The 22,812-nt window shown below is 42.4% G+C and overlaps 1 protein-coding gene across 3 annotated transcripts in view; it reads right to left on the bottom strand.

Moving 5' to 3' along the window:
* PTPN12 (protein tyrosine phosphatase non-receptor type 12) overlaps positions 1-4,111 on the bottom strand; it is an 84,988-nt gene extending 80,877 nt beyond the window's left edge. For all 3 annotated transcript variants that reach the window (XM_086610253.1, XM_086610252.1, XM_086610251.1), the window contains exon 1: positions 3,983-4,111. In XM_086610253.1, coding sequence (XP_086466379.1) covers positions 3,983-4,081 — 99 coding nt within the window. In that variant the 5' untranslated portion in view covers positions 4,082-4,111. The remainder of the gene's footprint in view (positions 1-3,982) is intronic.
* Positions 4,112-22,812: the final 18,701 nt, after the last annotated feature.

Consider the following 22,812-nt stretch of genomic DNA (forward strand, 5'->3'; position numbering starts at 1 on the left):
CCCTTTTTTTAAATAGGATTTTCACAAAACAATGAGGTAAAAGTACTTATAAAATATCAAAAATAAAACCATCTAGAGGTTAAAAGCATAGACACTACCTTTTTACCTGTTTCAAATCAATCACCTACTCAAATCTCCTTTCATACTTCAGAAAACCTAGTAACTCCTTGCAAAGCTGTTGAAAATCAGTATTATTTAGACTGATGATCTAAGACAGGATTATTTTGACACTACCTCCAGACAACAGCTGAGGGTCCCCTACACAGTACCCATTGAAAAACCACAAACACTTTCAGTCATTCTCTGTGTTCCATGACAATAGATTAGCCAGAGATATAACCCAAAAGATTAAGCAAGACTGTAATATACCACAAAACACTTGAAACATTACATCTGACTTGTTAAGGTAAAGCTTTACACCATGCATGTTTCAGTTCTCCTATAACAATGACAATCTACATCAGACAAACTATAGCAACGAGAATATCAGTATGCTTTTGTCAAGACTATTGCATAAGAAAATAAAAATGTGTTAGTTGTGGATAAATTAAAGGAAAAATCAGCTAAAGATATTTATTGAGGTCTTTCTAAAATCTAGAACCTAGAAAAACTGTTTCCTTTGCTTCCATATGGAGCTTTGACTCCTAACCCTGTCTTTGATGTAAGACACATGTTCGTTATAGAAAATCTAGAATCTAGACCATGCTGGTTGTATTCATACAACATGAAACACCAAGAGGAAGCAATCTGTACTTACTTCCTTTTGCCCAAATAGCAAAGTCAGCAGAAAACAAGGAAAAAGTATACTCTGGGATGCATTGTAAGCATACCGGTAAAATCCTCATCTATATTATTTTAGGAAAAAGCCCACTTGCCCTTACATCCACAAATACATGCTCATTGGCAAAACAAACAGACAAGCCAATATTGTTTTCAGACCACCTGCTTCATTTAAACCCAACGGTGCACACCCATAGTGCTGAAATGACCTGCTCATAAGTCCTGCTTACTTTCTAGTGCAAGCTAATTAAAATTAAACCCGTGTGACTTCCAGTAAAATACTTCCTATTGGTGCCCAGATACACAATTTATCTTGAAAGCAGGGAGGGAGGAAATGACCAGCTTTCCACCTTCCAAGCGGAACATGGTTTCAGGTATGTCAACGGCGTTATTAAATATCACTCCTAGTCATCTACACTATGGACTTCCAACAACATTTAGCCAGACTAATCGGTCTACCTGCACGTAACTCTAGCTTCTCTACCCTCACTTCCAGTGCTTCCTGGCACCTGCCTGTCAAGTACTTTTAGCTTATTCACTCTGGCCTAAGTATCATTCTGTAAGCCTACTAAACACGTTCAAAGGCAATAAACATGTGGGAAAAAAGAAATTGTTTTCTATTACTTTCACCTACTATTCCATTCCTATTTTAGATTCCATTTTTACTTGGAAATGAAGCAATGCGTAACAGCAATTCCTATTCCACAAATTTGCCACTGTTTAGCAGCAACAGTACATTCTGCACTTAAATGAGAAAATACAGCTTCCTCCCTCCCCCCCCAAAAAAACTCTACTGAGTCTTAAAGAAAACAGAATACTGAAGCGTTTTACCCCTTTCACCTCTCTTTTCTTCTCCCTTTTCAATCATTTAAAAGAGCATCTAGGCATGACTGTAAAAAAAAACACACCACAAACCAGAAACACAGCAAACCCACACAAAAACACATACCCAAAAAAACAACTAAATACCTCAATATGTTCATAGAGGAAAAAAAAAATACCGGTAATTATGATTCTTGTCACCACACTAATGTATACCTGCTTTACTCCATAGAAGTGAATATTGAGACTAACACGAATATTAAGGCCAAAGATCAGCATCCCAGCTTCCTGGTTTTCCTATAATTTATTATGCAAAAATAAAATATGAAAGTTTGAAATAGAAAGTGTTAAGAGGACAAAACAAATTTTTAATGCAATTCTTTCCAAAGCGTTTAACACTGTTTCAGGTAATACATCTTTCTCTTGAAATGCCTTGTCAATTAGTTCCTACAATCCTGTCTTCCCATTTTTTAGCAGCATTATCTTTCCTTGCAGCTCTATGGAAGCAATGGGAAAGCTTACTGACTCTACAGTTGAAAACTATTGAAACAACATGCTGTCAAACAAAGTAACTGAAACAAAAGCTATTTTTCGATACAGAAGTGCCACTACTTAGAAGAAAGGATGACAGAATTATTGTATATCATTCACCTATAGCAAAGCTAAATTATTAGGCTATTTATCAGATATGGAATGGTAGAACTGGGTTAGGAGATCTAGTAAAAAGTACTTAACATAAAGGCTATTAAAAAAAATCCCACGTTTTCCGCTCGTCTAGGCCACCCTTTCTGTAAAGTACGTGTAGTTTACATGAAGAAGACGGATTCATCAGTACTACACAAGACGTCAGTTTGGGTTTACTAGCAATTATATTACTAACACTATCACTTAATGAAACGGCTCTGTCGATGTATTTAACTTTTAAATTCCCAAGCGAAGATGTTCTATTCAGCGAAACAGATTTAGAAGCGTCCTATCGCTCCAACGCCACTCTTCATTTTACATATTTCTCTCTTCCTTTCCCACACGCTCAGATGTTTCAGCAGCATACTTTCAGTACTTGCAAAATCCTGCCCAAAGAACGTGGCCGATTTCCCACGGGCTCCCACCCCACCCTGGATGAACTCCTTACTTCCCAAAGTCCACTCCACTTCCTCTTCCACCCCTGGACCTGCCAGCACTCCCAACGCCCCCTCCGCCTTGCGCAACATCCGAGGCCTCCTCCCCACATTTTAGACAATCCCTGATGCGACATTTACATTGAGGAGGTTTTTTGTTGTTGTTCTCAGACCACTAGTAAAGACTCACAGCTTCAAGGGCTATCGATGTGCTTTTAATCCCAAATAGCATCAAATAACAAAACGAGCCGCGAAGATACGTGTATAAGGAGGCAGCTAATCAACTCCTCTTCAGCTCTTCTGTGGTCAAACTGCATTTTGATATTAAGTGTTTAAACAATATCGAAAAGTGCCAGCGACATCTGCCCAATCAAAATTATTGTTCACAGCTCAGACCGTCTATTCAAAAGATAAATCCCCTCAAACATTTTAACAGCCTGATTAAACAGCTAAAATAAACCAGGAAAAGAGCTAATTCTCCAATAAATTCTTCCCCCGAGCACACACGTTAACCAAAGGCTGACAGTGAACTGATCTGGAAGGAAGAAAGGACGAGGGATACAGGCAGGGCTGCGGTGGGGGATGGGAAGTAAAGGGAGATGTTAGGGAAGGGAAGATGGATATTCCTCCACGGACTATTCAATACATTTAACACTTCTCCTCGGAAAGGAGAGAAATCTCAAGCAGGCGGCTACAGGGGCAGATAAAGGGAGAAAGGAGGGAAGGAGTGCCCGACTATCCCCAGATGACATTATACATGGCAACCCCGCCAGAAAAGGGGCTGTAAGGGAGAGGAAGCGCTAACAGCCCTCCCCGAGCCGCCTCTGTCCTCTTTATCTGCTCGGGGAAGGAAGGGGGGGTGAGGGGGGGAAGGCTCCCGTTTAATTTTGCAACAGCCGATCACCTACCATCTCCCGAGGAGGGAAGAAGGGCCGGGGCAGGGGGCTGCGGTGACAAACCTTCCCGGCGGGTGGGAGCAGGAAGAAGGGTAAATTAAGGCGGCCACCTCCCCCCACCCCACCGAGCTCAGAAAGTGGGGGGGGGGGGCACGGGGGAGCCGGCAGAGCTTCGGGACTACACAATAGCAGATCACTCACAGGGAAGCCACGCTTCCCCCGACGCCCCCGTGCTCGCAGTGGGGATGGGCTGCGGGGGCAGCCTGGCACCTCGGCCCCCCCGGCGGCACCACCACCCCCCGCCCCGCGGGCAGGCAGGAGCCCTGCCCGCCGTCCCCCCCCCCACGCCGCGCCGCCGCCCCTCACCATGAAGTCGTTGGCGAAGTTGTCCTCCCCATTGTGGTCCGTGTCCTTCATGGCCTGGACTCGCTTAATGAATTTCCTCAGGATCTCCTCCTGGCTCATCCTGCCCCGCCGGCCGCCCTGCGGAGCGGGAGCCCGAGCCCCAGCCCCGGCCCCGGCCGCCCCTCCGCCGCACGAGTCCGTCACCCGGCTGCCTGCCCTGCCCTGCCTCGCCTCTCCCACCCCCCGGGCCTGCCCCGCGGCCTGCTGGCGCGGCGCCGCTCGCCGCTCCCCACCCCTCTCACGGCCGCTCGGCCGCCCGCTCCATCCTCCCCTCCCTCCGCCCGACCCTCCCTGGACGCCGCCGCCGACACAGGGACACGACAGAGTCCCCACCTCCTCCCCCCGCGCAGGCGCGGTCCCACTCCTCCGGCGTTCCCTACGCCCGCCCCTCCTCGCGAACCAGCCCGCCCCCGCTTCGCGCCCATTGGCTGCCCTGACAGCCGCCTGGCCCTACTGGTCACCGCTCACGCTAATCACCGGCCAGCAGCCTCCGGGGAGAACTTCGTTGCGCCTTTCACTTCGCTTCGCCTCGCCCCGCTCCGCTCTGTCAGCCCCTCCCGTTTCCCACGGGTGGGATCTTCCGAAGGCAGCCGAATGGAGTTCTGGAAGGGACCACTTGGAAGGCGCGGGGGGGGGGGGGGGGGGGGGGCAGGCTGAGCGGAGCGAAGTGCGGTTCCCTCCGGTCGCAGCACAATAGGGCGGCGGTGGGTGCCTGCGGTTGCGGGGCCGGCCGGCGGCGGCCGGCACTGCGGCATGCCGGGATCTGTAGTCGTGCCAGCGCTGCCTTCCCCAGCGGGAGGGCTGCGGGGCTGGGAATTGCCGCCTCCTCGCGAAGCGTCCTACTGAAACCCCCGGAGGAAAAGGGTTTCCTTCTCGGGTGGGAAGCCCGAAGCCGTGAAAAGTGCCCAGGGGGTCTTTGCGGTGGTGGCGACCGAGGTGGGGCGAAGGGCTCGCCGCGGGGCAGGGCCGCGGGCGGGGCCGCTGTGGCGAGCACCGGGCGGCGGGAAGATGGCGGGTCGGGCGCGGATTCCTGTCCGGGGACTGCTCCCCGCTTCTATCTATCTATATGTATATATATACATACATATATTTATATATATACACACGTAATAAAAATGTCCGCACGAGAGGATGAAGCGCGGAAGCGCTGCCGCGGTTGTCTGTAAGGGCCGCTGTGTTGGTTTTCGGTGGCGGCAAGCGACGGCGCAGGGCTGGTTCAACGTGTCCCGACGGGAAAAGGGTCCCCCCATCCCTCGGTGCTGCGGCGGGGATGTCTTCAGGCACCTCGGGCCTTCCGACTAGAAAATATTTTGAAATTTCTTTCTTACCTGATACTGGATGTTTTCGCAATGTGACGAGCCAGCGAGATAAAGAGAGTGTGATTTCTGCCTTTCTTTTATGTGAAAAACGTTAAACATTAAGACGTCTTCATGTTTGGTGTCCTGATTACTTTTATAACTTTGCTTCGGCAAAGGAAAATAGTTTTAGAGGTATGTGTATGTATAGCCTTATAGCATAATAAATATGCTAAGCAGTCTTTTAAATTGTAATTTTATTGGCGAAGAACTACACAATAGCCTTTATTGATGTAGCCGATACGATACAACTTTGTCACACAGACTAATGCCAATGGTCCATGCTGAGAAGCATGACCCGGTTAAGGCTCTTCTACCAAATTACCCATTTTCTGCTGCTCATTCCCACCCACCGTAGTATGTTGCAGTTACAGTCACACCAGCATGACAGCTTGTGGGACAACACATTGAACCAGCTCAGGGAGCTGATTCAACTACAGTATAAGCCCATAGAAAAACTGTGGGTTTTCTTCTCAGGTGATTCCATTGAGCTGCCTTTGCTACTGAAAAAAACCTACGTAAAAGCTTGATCTTCCTGTGGTAGTGTAAGATATTACTGTTTTAGATGACTGCCAAAGATTACCGCCTCTGTACTAGAACTAGCAAAATGGCATGTTGGCACCCTCAGCCCAACGCAATGCCCATCAGCTCGTCATCTTCCTAGTGAAGGTGAGTTTTGAGCTATGGCATAGGACCCTGAACTGTAGCTGCTGGTGCATGGCCACACATTTCCTTCTCCTGCATCTGCTACAGAAGCAGTCATCTCTGGCAGGCGGGCAAGTCGGAAAGTTGAGAGGGTTCGCACTCTTGCATGGTTTGCTGCAGACTTCAGCATCTTATAAAAGGGTTATTTTTTTTAGCGGTTGATGTTCAAGGAGCCTAGCGTACAGTAGACATAAGGACACATCAAAGAACAGGGAGAGGTCATCAGTTCTTCTGTGCTGAGGTAGTGAGCCTTGAAAAACTCCCGCTGCACATGAATATTGAAGCCTGAGCACCCCACACCAGCACATCAGCTGTCAGAGCTCAGTCTCCTCTCCATGTCGTTTGCACCAGACTCCGTAAGCAAGCTAATCGATCAGCCCTGAAAAGCCACAAATGCCTGCTCTTCCTGCTTTAATCCCTCTCCTCCTTTTCCTTCTCTAAGCCTCCTCTTTCTCCCCTACCAAAAAGCTGCATTGAAGGGAAATACAGAAACTACATAGATAGATAGATAGAATCTTTTCATGCCACCTTGCTTGATTTCTGTCTGCTCCAGGAAGGTTGCTTAGTTTGCTCAGCAGTTGCCTCAGCAAACCTGCTCCCCATGGCAGATGGCACGTAACTTTAGAAAAGTGATTCCTGAGACTAAGCAACCAGTTGATGAAGTCTTGAATGTGGCATAGTCTTCTTCACTCTGCTCATTTATTCACAAAATAGAATTGCAGAGGACTTGACTAGGAGAGAAGAAAAGACGATCCATCGCGTTTGAATCTCATGTCATTATTGCCTCAGATGGAAGGGACCCAAGCCATCAGTCTGGCCTTGTTCATAATTTATCGCTGCGTTGCGATAAACTGTTGAAGACTCGCAAGTGTAACAGTGACCTTTCATCTGGGTTAACCAATAAGGATATGTACAACCTCAGAAGAAAAATAAAAGCCCCCCAAAGGAGGCATGCGTCGCTAGCCAAAACAAAGGCATATATGAAACAAAGAAATTAGAAATAGGTAGGTGGAGAACTTTGCTTAGTGTTTGTTCACACATGCACATGTCCCTGTGAGAGCTGCCAGGCAGTCCTGAGCACAAACCCAATAGCACAAGTTTTGTCTCCCTCAGCCCTGCCATTGTTTCACGAAGCTGTCTCATCTCTGTGCTGTGAACACAGAAACGTGAACTTTCAGCAGCAAAAGCAGTGCTGTAACTGAGACTTTTGATCAGGAACTCAAACCGTCTGGGTGAAACCCAGACATCTGACCAATCTAGCATGTGTGCATGAGTGTGTGTTTGTGTAGCTGTAGGAGACAGGCGGAAAAAGAGAGAGAGATGCAGGGCGAATTACTCACCCTATAGATAGAACAGGAAGTTGCAACCAAAATCTGCAGAAGAAATTGTGGTTGTGTCTTAACAATCCATACAAGTATGGTCCTTGGACAAAAGCAAGTGGATCACCTGCAGCTTCTCTGCTATTAATCTCATCTTGCATTGCCATGCACTACTTCAGCTACTTCCTTCAGGAAGGAAGACAGCCATTTTTTTCTGTTCAAAGGTGACTTCTCATGTTCCCACAAGGTAAGCATGTTTCCCAGCATGCATACCATGCTTATGCCCAGTCACAGGGCAGGAGAACCAAACATCCTAGTTTACCAAGTTTCAGAGGTTTCCCTGGCAACTGAAATGAAGCACAGGCTCACCTCAAAGCTGTTCAGCGGCGATGTCTGTGTGGCTTGGAGACATGTTCAAAACTCAGTGCACATCTACCCAAAACTGCATCCCAGAAAGAAATCAAAGAACTGGGGTGGGAGGGAAGGCTGAAAGAACCCTACAGCTCTGACTCGGAGCATCATCTCCTATGGTTTGATTCTGCCCTTGTCCAGCAAAACAAGACTTGGTGTGTTTCTTGTAATTTGTCGTGACCACATTACAACAATAGCTCACTTTGTCACCAATTTCTCCTTCCTTTTGAAATAATGTACAAACTCTTAGATTTTAACTGCCTATTCAGAGTAATATATTGGTTATGGTGGTGTGTAATTACTAACATATTGCTGTAATTATAATTAAATTATGATCAATATATCCTGTACATGAAACCTCAGTTAATTTTATCTGTACAGAGAGTCTGAAAAGTTTTCGTAATCAGGATCATTTAGGATAAAAGATAGATGTTAGCATTCATAGATTTTAAAATAACACTCCTGAAATACATTTGAAGTGTAGTCGATTGCAAGTTTTCTAAAAACGTGGTGTTTCAATGTAAAATACCATTTCTGTAGAAGTTGAATTTTCCACGGGAAACAATTTTGCCAAAGTTTTTCTACTTTCTGAAGAAAACAATGCACTGTTATACTTACAGATGCAAAAATGTCTTTACCATTGAAGACAGTACAATTTGGGACAGGGACGCAGCACGTGAAAGAACTGGAGCGTGGAGTATAAATGCCAGGAAGCTGTAGAACAGCTCAAGGGTACACTTAAAGACCAAGTCCAAATGAAACATTTGACTTTGATCTGACAAACTGAAATGCAATGTGTCTTTCCACAAATGTCAAAATGTTTCATGCTGGTTGAAAATAGTTTAGAAAATAGAAAGAATAGTTTAGAATAGAAAATGAAACATTCAGGAATATCAGCATCAAGTACTTTTTGTATACTTTGACCCTCAAAACATTTTGGTATTTAGTCAGTTTTGTTTCCAAAGAGGATACAAATAACCACATTAGGTTTTCTGGCAGATCCTCAGTTACAATTTGACCACTTGGATTATAAGTAACAAACTAACAAGCAGAAATCCTCATGGATTCTCGAAATACTCAATTGGAACACAAAGGACATTGTGGACAATAAATCTGAAGAGGCATTGTATCATTTGTATATAACAAACAAATTGAATTTCTGATTTAAACCTGAAACTAATCTCATTTTAAATGAGTCATAAAGACCTGATCAGTGTCTGTATAATATGTTCCATTCATACTAATTTAGTGCCATGTGACCACTGGATTTCTTGACATTTGCCTCTATTACTCTCAGTTAAGCAATGAAAGACTCCTCTTCTATAATTATCGCTGAAAATATTACTACTACAATTTAATTTTACCTGACTTGCTTCAATTTTATTTATTTACTTACCATCTTCTGGGATTCATTGCACAATATTGCTAAAACACTTTAAATGTGACATTTCTTATACAGCTAATCAATATTTTAGATCATAATTACAGTGTTTCATCATCAGTGCATGATTTGGATTCCTCTCTAACTGTAAAATACACACACTCCCCCACGTCCCCCATATGCACACTGTTTCCATACATAGAAGAAACTTTGTTCTTGCTGCTGTACTTACTGTAGCAGCGTTCAGGTTTAAAGCAGTTTTTAGGTATGGCTAACATGCAGCTGAAACAAAAATAAGTGTGTGCATCGTGATCATCAACATAATCCTTTACTATGACCAGTTCTAAAAAGAAAACAGCTGCAAAATCTGCCCAGATGTAAAAATTTTCTGCTTAATTTTAAAAAATTTTCGTTAAAGATACACTCTGTCAACTGAGGTATTTTGTTTCATTTTTGTGAATGTAAAAAAAAGGGGGGGAGGGGGGGTTCAGAATACCATGAATATTTTTCTGCAAGATTTTAACAATATTAAAATAAATAGCATGTGGGCCTCAAATAAATTGCCGTGTGCCCTTTCGATAGCTACTTTTCAATAGTTCATTGTAAATCACCGAGAGGCCTGATGAGTGTTATTCATGCGTGTCGCGCAAATGTAGGAACGAGGATTTCAGTAGGATACTACTTCACACCACTGGACGTAAGATCAGGAAAATCAGAAGCTATTTTCCATTTGTATCTTTTCACCTTATTAAAATTGGGCGTACTATTTCTGAAGTGGGACTATTTCTATCTTGTGACTATGCCGTACATTTGACACAACGTGACACAGGTCTGGTTTGCTGCCGGCCAGCAGCCAGCTGCACCCCTACGGTGGGCTGCTCTGGGGGAACCTCATTTGCCTCCTTGTGACAAAGCTTCGGTCGAGGGTATTCCCCAGGCACTGCTGCAGCACATCTGAAATGGAAATACCAGCAGCAGAAGGTAAGCCTGCACTCAGGGCGTGTTAGGTGTTTGTGCTCTCAAATCTTTGCCTGAAATATCAGAAAAGGCATCATTAAAAAAATCAGCATGCTAAAAAGACACAAGGGAAGACGCTGGGTTTTCTAATGAGAAGCACTCAGTCAAAATTTTATTTTGAAAACAGGTAATTGAACAAAAATTAAGTTTGCAGTATCCCTTAAAAAAAAAAAAAATCTTCATACTAAAATCTTGCATCAATGAATCCGAAAGATGTGTAAAAGCTGAATGAGCTTTGCATCATTTATCGTGTTTAGTTGTTGTGTATCAGCCTCAAGAACAAAAGAATTAATCTGTTATCAGTTCTATTTCAAGGTTCTTACCCATTAGTGTAGCCATACTTTTGTCATTCTTAAACAAACCTCAGGCTAATGTTTGTCTCTAGTTTTATATTAATTGATATGAATTTAAATTTTTCCACTTCTCTGAGATGCATCTTTACTGAAAATAAAACTAAAAATGATTAGACAGCATCTGAGCCAAAATGATTAAACACTGCTCTTTTACCTGGCATTAGTATTCTCTGGACACACACATATTATTCCATTTTATTCTGAAAATCATATTAAAATAATAATAACAAGAACCAAGACTGCTGCTACTAGTGCATTAGATATGCTGGTGAAACTGAGCTCCCCAAGAGTTCCTCCTGCGAAATGCCTGCTCTTATGACCATTAGTAGTCATAATAGCCAGTTCAGATTCTCAACTATTTTGTAGATTTAAAAAAAAAAAAATATTTTTAATAGTCTCTTGAGGGAAATAGTGAGCTTTATAGTTTGGGAAACAAAACCAGATGGGAAAAAAACCCAAACCAAACCAAACCAAAACAAAACTCCCCAAAAACAGCAAAACAAAATAAAAAACCCACCAAAACCCCAAAAAAACAAATCCCCACACCTAAAACCAAAAAACAAGAAAACTAAAGACATCTCTCCCCCTCAAGCCCATGAAAATTATACTATAGGAAGCCATCTTATATGTGACCGGGTTTTTTTATGTTAACTTCAAACAAATACGGGTACAGTTCTGACTTTACTCTCTAAAGTAAGCCTTCCCACAGATTTCAATGAGAGGTTCACTGTTACATCTGTCATGTAACACTTTGCGCACATTTGACAAAGTGACATAAACCCAACATACACTGTGTTCAACAATATTTGTATTTTGTTACCAGAGAGCACAACAATAGCTCTATTGTGAAGGGCAGCTCTCTTGGAGGTGGAAGGAAGGCTGCACACAGGCTTCCAGAGTGGTCCAGAAATACGATGGTGACACCAGACTGGCTCATGTAAACAGGAAATCAAACCAGGATGTAAACTGGACAGCTTCCATATTCAGTAATACTCAGCTAAAAATAAACAGGTTGAATAGAGGTAGGAAGGCGTATTCTCTCTGTAAACTCATTTTTCCACTTGAATTTTTCAAGACTTGATAGAAAAAAAAAAAAAAATAAAATGAGTTTTAGTGTTGCTTTATCAATATAGCTGAAATGAGATCGCAGTCATATCCAGAGGGGCTACTAGTGTGAAAGGAGAATGGAAAGTGTCTCTTTCTGAAGAATAAGGACTTGGAAATGAAGGCTGAAAAGTGTCATGACTGCTCTATAAATATATCAAGGGATTAAAAAAATCACGGGGAAAGAAGTTCTACTTAAGATAAAAGACCACACTGTCATAAGAAGAAATAAATACAGACTGTGGAATCTAGAAATGATTAGACATCTTACTCTGAGAAGAGTAAGGAGTTCTCAAGCAGCCCTTGCAGAGCGACAAGGATGGGCTGGGTTTTGGAAGAGCATTGTCTAATGCTATTGCCTTCAAGACCATTGTGTAGAGTTCACCTAGGAGATCCTCTGCAGCTCTTAGACTGCTGACCACGTTTTTCTCAGAAGGAAAGTATTTCAGAAAAGGAGGAATTCTGCAGAATTATTTAGGTGACGTAAGAAATACACATTAGGCACAAACCATTAGTGAAATTTCCCTTCTGTAGAAACCTATTTGCAGTACTGTTCTAAATATTGTGATCTGATGCATATCATATTTTAATGAAAATATAGAGAAAATGCAGCAATTAATTTAGTCTTTGTCACTTCACTATCTCCATCAGATATGCCAGATGCCATATAAAGGCTTGAAGCATGAGAAACTCTTAGTGACAGAGCAAAAAAGGCATAATAGCCTCACATATAGCTGAAATCTGCAGGACTAAAATTAGGCACAACTGTTCCCCTACTTTGGGAACGGATGAAGACAGGGCAAGAACTGGAAAGGAGTAGCAAAAAATCACCAAGTTCAAGCTCCTGCCATCACATGTAAACCCAGATACATTCTGATAAGTAACACTCTCAAGCTTCATCTCAAAATAAATGACATTATTTGCCTCTGCTGGCCACACAAGAAGAGCATTCCAAAACCTCCTCACTGCTATAGATTTGGGAGTTTTTTTCTCATTTCCAACCTCAATTTTTCAAGGGTATTTTTTCCTGTGCGAAATATCTCTTCATCACAATCTTCTTTGTCTTACTTTTGCTCTCCTTTTATGTCATAAATGTTTAACCATTTCTAACAAATCTTCTTCATATCTGGAGAATTGAATTAATTCTTGAAGTGGAATCAATCTTTCTTGGATAAGGAAGATTAGATATGTGTCAAGTTCCAGATCACTGAAAAACTTGCCTAACTGCTGGATCTGCTTGTGAAGGGTAAAAGACACAACAAGTAGATGCAATTCTGAGGGAAAAGAAGGAAACACAGGAGGAAGCTTTTGGTTAGAGTCTCACTGCTTAGGGGTAAACAGAGCAGACCCGCATGTCACTTACAGGATCTACGCTTGCTGCCTGAGAACAGGAGCAAGGAATGGCCACAGGTACCCTATGGGTAGCTGTCATTATTCCCACCATAAACTATATATTGCACTAGGAATACAACACAGATATCCACAAACCATAGATATTTGTGGCACACTCCATGAGCAGCTAATCAAAGCAGTGGCATGTGACATAGACGCAGGACCTAGAAACCAAGTGAGACAATTGGTCCAGCATTCAAGCAGAGGTCTTTCTTCAGAAAATGGTTCATGTGATTCAGTCTTGGCACCTCAGGCCAGTGGAAATGCTGGATAAGTAAATAAGGTGCCCGGTATTTTCTCCCAAGTATAGAATTTCTTAGAAACCTGGAGCCTGTGGAGGGAGAAATGCCCACAGACTCGGCCATGAGCCAAACGTCTCAATTCAGGAGTCACAGTTCTGAAGCTGCCTTGAGAGATCAGTGGTGGTCCTAGCTCCCTGGAGCCTCACAACGGACTTCCTAGATGGCAGGGACAGAATCTAAATGTCTGCCATGAGAAAGAGGAATCATGATATAATAAATGTTCTCATTTCATGTGCAAGCTCTGAAGGGGAAGGACTTTTACACCATGTAGAAGATGACGAGATGATTACAAGATGTAAGGACAGACTCTGTGACAAAGGCCTGTAGAGGAACTGCTCTCCAGTGCAATGGAGCTCACTGATTTCCACTGTTCCTAGTCCTTATGTACTCAAGGATTGCCTTTCTTCCTTCTTGACATACTTTAGCCTTCTGCTACCAAAAATTTCACATAGCATATTCTTATTTTTGATCATTAATGAAGGCGATGAATAGAACCATTGACTGATTCTGTGCCTAAGACTGAATTCTGAGGATTTCCACTTGTAAGCAGTGACCTAGAAGATCATCTTGCAAGGACAGCCCACTCTTTGCTTCAAACAGTTTCATATTTACCCTACAATGCCTGAACTAATCCCTATCTCCTCACTGTAACTAGTCATTGATAAGCATTTCCTGACTGCTTATTAAGGTTAGATTTACTTCCTTTTTCTTTGTTTTTGTTTCATAAAGAAAAAAATATCAGCATTGAAGGTAGATACTAACATATGTGATCATTTAAAAAGATGTCGGCATACACTTTTGGCTTCTCTAACTAGACCATTATGATGGAATATTCTTTTTCAAGAAACTTCTTTTCCTGTCTGCTGGCACCTATATTAACACTTGTTGAACTAAATTTAATGGAACAAAAGAATCCAGAGAATCAAAAATATTAGCATGCAATGTTCAGTAGTTAAATACTGTTCCATTTTCATGGTACAGACTTTGGGCTTCTTAGTTTCACATCAAACTAAAGTGGATAGTAAAATCTATAAATTCATCAACTAAAATAGAAAGAGGAAGAAAAAAATGATTCAGTTGTGATAAAAGGAAATTTGTGCAAAGAATGAGAGTAGAATACAATGCAGCTGTTACATTTCGGCAGCACTCATTGAAGAAAAGTAATATGAGGGTCTTCTAACACGATCTCTTTTCCTCCTTTTATTTAGCTCTTATGTACAAAAATGCAGTAGCTGCTCCAACAAATCAGTCATAAAACTATTTTGCACATGCGTTTGGCTATCATTTTTGAGCGGGCACTCTTGAAAGTGCTAAGGCTTCAGCATTAAATTACTTGGTTGCAGTATTGATTGGTTAATATTTAACTTTAAAACAACTCACTGCTTTTTCCTTACCAGTTGTACCAATTTATACTTCCTGCAACTAGGGAACACCTCAATTTCCATTGATTGCAAAAGAAACTCTACTTGATTAGAGTCAAAACCCATTATACTTGGTTATGTTTTCTAAGTGCAACATGTTCTCTGTACTTGAAATAAACAACGTACCTGCTACATTGCCAGAGGCATAGTCAGTAGACAATCTTCTGCCAACATGGGTTTTATTTTTGTAGTTTTCACATCAATATTAACCATCTCAATCAAAATGCAAAATTCACACTCGCTGCCATCTGGATGGTTATACTGTCCGGGGACTTTGTATTTACAAACTGAAAATGGCTTTCCCTCCTCTATTGATGTAATTTCACACACTAAACAAGCAAGATATAAATCATAATTGAGTATTATAGCATATATGAAGTATTTTCAAAGCACTATGTGTCAAAGAATGTAACTGGATGGAAATTATTGATAACAAGAAAGAGAAAGATGGCGTAAGCGTGTGGGCAGAGCAGCAAAGATAAATTGTGCCTTTCATTACAGACGGCATCTTGTCATATGTCAAAGAAACAACAAAGCCAATTTGAGAGTGTGCATGATGGAGAACACACTCAAGTACTCCTACTTTATAATAGCAATAACCACAAGCAAAGTACAAAAAAGTAAGAGGCAAATCTGCTCCATTAACCTTTTTTGAAGCTATGGCACATGCCCTGTGATAGGCACACTGCCTGGAGTGTTGGTATTTTTCACAAATTACTATGCTGTCATTGTGTTGGAGGGATATATCCCCTAAAGAAGTGGTCAGAAAGTCTCCCATAATAAGATACATAGTTGACAAATATCTAACAGAACAAATCTGCTATATGTACATACAGCCTGTCTTACTGGAGATACCTGCAGAATCCATTAGAGTTTCTTTAGAGTGCATTATTTTTCTCCCAAACGACCAAGAACCCATGAGCCTGTAACATAATAAACCACTTACTTTTTTTCTGTAATCTGTCTGGCAAAGTCAATGAGTAGGTAATATCATGGCTGAATGCTTTGAATATTAAATATAAAAACAGAGAAAACTAAACTACTCTCAAGTCGACACATAACTCCTAAAGCGGAGTGCTCATGAAGTTAGCTCATGTACTCATGGTTTAAATCTACTTTAATTTTGTCCTTTACTTCCATTACACAAATCCAGTGAAGGCAACAGTCGCAGTATTGTAAAACTTGTAGAACCAAATAAACAGTCTTCTAATATGCTCAGCAAAATTCACAGATCCTGAAAAGCCTGATCTATGGTTAAGCTCAAATCTAGATGCTGCCCGAGCTTTTTTTTCAGCCTTGCTTCATTCTGAATGAAACCTGAACGGTCTTCTAGATTGCCTGCAGAAACAGAGATCCACACAGAAGAGCACACGCTCAGCAGGATTTTGTCAAGAGGCTTCTCAAACGCAGTGCTCCCAGCAGCACTGCTCAACCCATGCAGCAGTTGGACACAGCATCCTGGAGCTGCCTCCTGCACGTACTTTAAAGGGGCAGAGCTCCAGCTGCCTAATTGTGTATCCATTTAATACATCTCCCATAAAAGATACCCCGGAGAAGCCATTGCTAAACTTCGTGCTTAATATCCTGATACCAGTTTTTAAGTAGGACTCCAGGGCAGATCTGCAATACTCTAAATAATAACCTGTACTGGTTAAACCAGAAGAAATGGTAATAAAGAATAGAATTAGTAGACATCAGGATAAATATGGTACAATGAAGAAGAGTCAACATGGCTTTCGTAAAGGGAAGTCGTGCTTCACTAATCTACCAAAGTCCTCTGACAGAGTCAATAAAACATGTTGGCAACACAGATCTGTTTGATACCATCTGCCTGGATTTCCAGAAGGCACTCAAGAAATTGCCTCCCTCGAGGCTCTTGAGGAAGCTAATCAGACATGAAGAAATGTTCAGAAGATAGGAAGAAGGCAGAGGAACTAACAGTTGCCTTGCACAGTAGAAAGAGATCGCATGTGGAGTCCCACATGACTCTGTGCTCGTCTGCCTTGCTCAACACAGATCAGAAGTGATTAGAAAACAGCGTCAAAAGGGATGAGAATGTTTGCTGATGACATTGAATTAGTCAGGGTGATATAGGCTACAGCTGATTGCAGACTCATAGAGGAACTTTCTACCATGTAATGACTAGGCAAAAAAAAAAAAAATCCACTGTAGAGAAATGTAAAATGAAAATAGCAAATAGAATGCTAGAAATCACTACAAAAAGAAGCAAGAATATAAAATATTCATTTGCTGTTGTATAAATACATGGCATCTACATCCTCAATAGTGTTTATAGTCATGTATTCGTCTGAAAACACATACAGAAGTACTGTAAAAGATACAGATTAGTGCAGCAATTATGGTTAAAGATATGGAGTCGGTACAGGATAAAGAACAATAAAATAGGTGAAGGTTTTGTTGTGAAAAGCACTAAGAAGGCATATGCTAGAGATCAATAAAATCAGGAGTGGCTGGAACAAGGTGAATAAGAAATAATTATTTCTTTCAACACAAAATCTGGAAGTATCAAATGAAACCAGAAGATGCCAGCCTCTAGGCAAATGAAAGGAGCTAAGTCTTCACTCATCACATAACTAACCTGTAGAACTTGTGACAGAATGTTGTGGATGCTAAAAATGTACCTGAATTCAGAAAATAATTTGATAAATTCATGGAAGAAAATGATACCAGGGGCTATTCAATACAAAACCATATGGTTTAGGAAGCCCTGGAATTACTGATCACTAGAGACTCAAAAAATATTTTGGGAAGGGTCTCTAGAGGATCCTTATAATCTTCTCAATATGCTTACTTGGTAGTCACTGTTGGAGACAAGGTCCAGAGGTAGATGAAACTCTGATCTTACCTGTATTGCCATTACTCAAGTTTGAATTGGAGTTATACCCTGTCAGTGTAGAGTTTGTGCACAACAAAAGTGTTGCGTGTTGGACCTGCAGAATGAGCCTGGAATTTCTGGGCAGTGCCATCATACTGTGCATGCACAGCCACACTTTTTGAAGAAACATAGAAACATCAAACCTACTGTACACAAGGAGCCACAATCTCCAACATACTGTGAATTTTAAGGGTTGCAAAACTATGTGAAGCCTCTACTCACAACTGTGCCTGCTCATTGTCATTGCAAAACCATCAGATTTACCAGGAAAAGGGCTGCTGCCTACCTCGAAACCTTAGATAAATATAGAATTCCTCTATATCATACCAGACAAGATTTCTAAGTGAGAAAGAAGATGTATTCATGAGAAAACAGAAGGAAGGTAGTCCTACGTGGAATATCCTCTTTTATCTGGCGTGAACGTGGCTCCTCTGACTTGAAAGACAGGTTTTATATCATTTGGTGGTTCTTGTTCTCATTGTCTGCAAATGAGCTGCCTCTCTGTCTCTGCCTTTAGGATCTAAAGGTTTGTTAGTTTCTTTTCTTTACTCTCATCATTTTGTTGTCACAAGTTGCACTCTCACAATGAGAGGTGGTTGAGTTCATGAGAACAGCCTCAAATATCTGTGTTTTTGCCAAACTGATCTTCCTGGTCTGTGTTATACACATGAATGAATCTCTCCAACGCAGAGGTGTGACTTTGTAGGGAAGTAAACCAAGATAGAGTCTTAATCATCTTCATTTGCCTTAGTGTTTACTTTGCTGTTTCAACATAGTTTTCAAAGTCCATTGAACTCTGAATAATACAGTCTGCAAGCATGTCTATGAAACCTCCATACCTTTCAGATATCTGAAATTCCTGAGGTATTTAATGTGTTCTGTTATCTGAAACAAGTTTATCATAGATGTTGTTGGCTAATGCTGTCCTGTTTTGATTCTTTTCCTTGCTGACTAATGAATTACTGAGCTGAATTTCTTTGATAAAACTAGTGCAACAGTAATCTCTGAGCAGGTCCTGGTCATGTGCGTTCAAACAATTCGATTACTAAATGCTTCCAGGCTCTTCTAGCTGCCTCACAAATTAGCACAGACTTATTGTAAGTTTCTTCTTAGTATTCTCCTTACACTGAAAAAAATTGATGTCTTCTGTTTCTGCCTCATACTGGATTTTTTTTATTATTATTTTTTTATATTCTTTGGTCAGTACAATACCAGCAGGAGTTCTGTGGGATTTTCCCCAGATCTACACATTTTCGTCAGAAGAACTATTTCATTTTCTTGTAGGACTAGTCAACTACCTACAGTCAATTATCTTTTTTATTTTAGATGTTTGTAAGAATTGGTAAGGTTTTCTACCAGTCATCCAGAAGTTTTTTTTGTTTCTTTAAAAGTGTATGTCCTAGTTTTAGCTGGGACAGTGTTAGCTCTTCTTTTTAGCAGCTAGAAGAGCTCCGTGTTTTGGTTTTACTCAGAGGCTCACTCTGAGAAGAATGCTGATAGCAAGCTGATGTTTGTGGTTGGACGTGAAACTCCAAGGACTTTTCAGTGGCCGGAGTGCAGAAGCACGGCGGGATAAGTGGGGAGCATAGTGGGCACAAGGGGGCCACGATTCCCCTTGTGATTTGTGGTGGAACTTAAGACTGAGGGCCAAACTGGCCAATTAGTATTCCATATCATGCAGCGTCACGCCCAGTATAAAAGTGAGGGTCAGCCGGACAGAAGGGCTTTTGCACTTTGGCTCTTTCGCCGCTTTTGCTCTTTTGCGCTTGCTGCACTTTTGCTCTATTGCCTTTTTTTTCTCTCTCTCCCAGCACTCCCACTCTCGGAGTACTCTCTCTCTCTCTCTCTGCCCCTCTCTGCTTCGGGGCCTCACGTTCGTCTGGGATTTGCAGCTTCGGGATGAGACGGGCTTCGCATACGAGGGGGTGGTGAGCACCTACACTGTGTATTAAATCATCTGTATTAAATTGTTCTTATCTCAACCCACGGGTTTCCCGTTTATCTTTTAATTCTCTCCCTCATTCCTGGGGGTGGGGGAGGGGGAGTGACCGGCTGTGTGTGGGATTCGGCCTAACCCACAACAGTGTAGCATTGCTTCTTTCTATGTCTGGTAGATCATTTGTAGATTATGGGAAATGTGTTGTGCTTTCATTTCTCCTTTGTTTTACAGCTTTCTCATTTTCTCATACTCTGAAATAGAGTGAGATCTGTTTTTCAAAATTCTTCCCCAGGTTTACATCAAATTAAAAGCTATATTTTTCCATCTTTTAAGACTTCTTACTGAAAATTTGGCAGCAGAGACACCACACCTTCCTCAAGACTATTTTCTAGGAATTGTTTATATAATTCACCTGTCCAGAGTTTGTCCAGATTATTAACCTTGTTGTCCCTATCATTGTGTCTCACCAAAGATCTTGTAGAGGTGTGCCGATTTTCACATCTCACAACAAAATGCGGAACGATTTTTCACTGTTACTAATGTGACTTTTTTACTGGGGAGAGGTTGGTGCTTTTGCCTGTTGCCGAATGACCACAAATAAACTTTCTGACATCCAGTGACAATGTGAAACCATTCTTCTTCTGCTTGAGCGTAATTCTGCTACCTCAGCACCAGTGTTCTCCATTTGCTCCATTCCTGCCCCAAGGCTGCCCCAAGGGCTGCTTATGAAGCAGTTATAAACCTGTAGTGTTTTCCCTTGTTTTCCACATGTTCCTGAACAGCCAGGCTTTCCAGCTCACACTCTGCTTTCAGCAGTCAGCTCAGCAGAAGAAGTGAATCACCAAAAAGCTGGAGCCTGCATTGATTTCATAGAATCATAGAATGGTTAGGGCTGGAAGGGACCTTCAAAGATCATCTAGTCCAACCCCCCTGCAAGGAACAGGGATATCTCCAACTAGATAAGGTTGCTCAGGGCCTCGTCCAACCTGGCCTTGAATGTCTCCAGGGATGGAGCATCCACCACCTCTCTGGGCAACCTGTTCCAGTGTTCTACAACTCTCATGGTAAAAAATTTTTTCCTAATATCCAACCTGAATCTACCTCCCTCTATTTTAAAACCATTACCCCTTGTCCTATCACAACAGGCCCTCCTGAACAGCCTCTCCCCATCTTTCTTGTAGGCCCCCTTGAGGTACTGGAAGACCGCTATAAGGTCACCCCGGAGCCTCCTCTTCTTCAGGCTGAACAGCCCCAACTCTTTCAGCCTGTCCTCATAGGAAAGGTGCTCCAGCCCTCTTATCATCTTCGTGGCCCTCCTCTGGACCCTCTCCAACTGGTCCATGTCCTTCTTATGTTGGGGGCTCCAGAACTGGACGCAGTACTCCAGGTGAGGTCTCACGAGGGCAGAGTAGAGGGGGAGAATCACCTCTCTCGACCTGCTGGCCACGCTCCTCTTGATGCAGCCCAAGGATGCGGTTGGCCTTCTGGGCCGCAAGAGCACATTGCCGGCTCATATTGAGCTTCTCGTCCACCAGTACTCCCAAGTCCTTCTCCTCAGGGCTGCTCTCGATCCATTCACCGCCCAGTCTGTATTTGTGCCTGGGATTGCCACGACCCAGATGTAGGACCTTGCACTTGGCCTGGTTGAACTTCATGAGGTTGGCACGCGCCCACCTCTCCAGCCTGTCGAGGTCCCTCTGGATGGCATCCCTCCCTTCCAGTGTGTCGACGGCACCACACAGCTTGGTGTCATCGGCGAACTTGCTGAGGGTGCACTCCATGCCACTGTCCATGTCACCGACAAAGATGTTGAAGAGGGCTGGGCCCAACACGGACCCCTGAGGGATGCCACTCGTGACCAGTCTCCACTTGGACATCAAGCCGTTGACCACTACTCTCTGAGTGCGGCCATTGAGCCAATTCCTTATCCACTGAGTGGTCCATCCATCAAACCCATGCCTCTCTAGTTTAGAGAGAAGAATGTCGTGCGGGACAGTGTCAAAAGCTTTGCACGAGTCCAGGTAGATGATATCTGTTGGTTGACTCTTGCCCACCGATGCTTGGCCTTTCTAAAAGGAAGCGTTATACATGGGTGTAGATATTTATTACAGATTCCTCTCATTTCATCTCCTAAAGCCTTAAGCAAATGCAGTTCATCAGTAATGAGCAGCCTAGTTTATATTTTACAAAGAATCATATTTTAAGCTGAAAAATGTCCCAAATGAAAATACCTGTTGACTGCAGACCCCCCCAGCAGCAACTGCAATCCATATTCTGCAGGAGGCTCCTGTGCAGTCAACAGCCTGCCAGGGGCCAGGGGCCAATGTTTGTGGCCTCTTGCCCTAAACTGTACTTCTGCCGGCAGAGACAAGCCCAGCTTTGACTTCTTGTTCCACACGCTCTGTGAGGAGGAGCGGAGGTAGCCAGCATGAACACTCATTCAGGCCAGCCACAGGAAAAAGGGAACGGGGAATTGCTGATAGTGCTGCTGGAGTCTCGGCGGCATTGGCTTTAGCGGTATATGGACAGCTGCTGAATTCTGAATCTCTTCTTTGTGGCGCTGTCACAAGAAAATAAAGACTGAATAAGCTTAAGTATATTAACATTCAGGGATTCTGATGTGTGCTTTTATTCTGTCATTAGTGATAATTTGCAAAGGCAGAAACAAAATCAATCTCATAAATGTCGCAATCCATCTTGGCAAAAAATGCATGCAGAAGCTTTAACATTGTAAAATAATTTCAGCTTCTGCACGAAAAACTGTGAAGCATTGATCTCAAAAACCTGTGTTTTTAGAATGCTTTCTGAAGGTTAGGTGATTATTTTTTTAATATTATTAATTGGTGATTTAGTTAGGTATAGATTATGGCCTATGAATCCTGAATACTTCATCTTCTCTCTCCTTTTGTTATTTTTGTGCACGTTGCTCATCACACACTTGTTTAATGCAAACTTCTTTTTAACCTACCAGTGATGTCAGCTGTTTTTCACAGAAGAATCTACTTCTCAGAAATGTTTATGATAATAAATTTTCAGTTATTATTTTCTGTTGCCTTGGAGTTTATCATTCACACTGGATTACGGTAGGTGGTTACTAAATGTAGATTTTTACTCACTAATGCTTTAATTTCTACTAAAGTTGAGTAAGATTCATGACCTGAGCTTTAAAAATCCAGCACATATAACTGTCTACATT

Source organism: Tauraco erythrolophus, chromosome 4, assembly GCF_009769465.1.
Source record: "Tauraco erythrolophus isolate bTauEry1 chromosome 4, bTauEry1.pri, whole genome shotgun sequence".
Classification (NCBI taxonomy): domain Eukaryota; kingdom Metazoa; phylum Chordata; class Aves; order Musophagiformes; family Musophagidae; genus Tauraco; species Tauraco erythrolophus.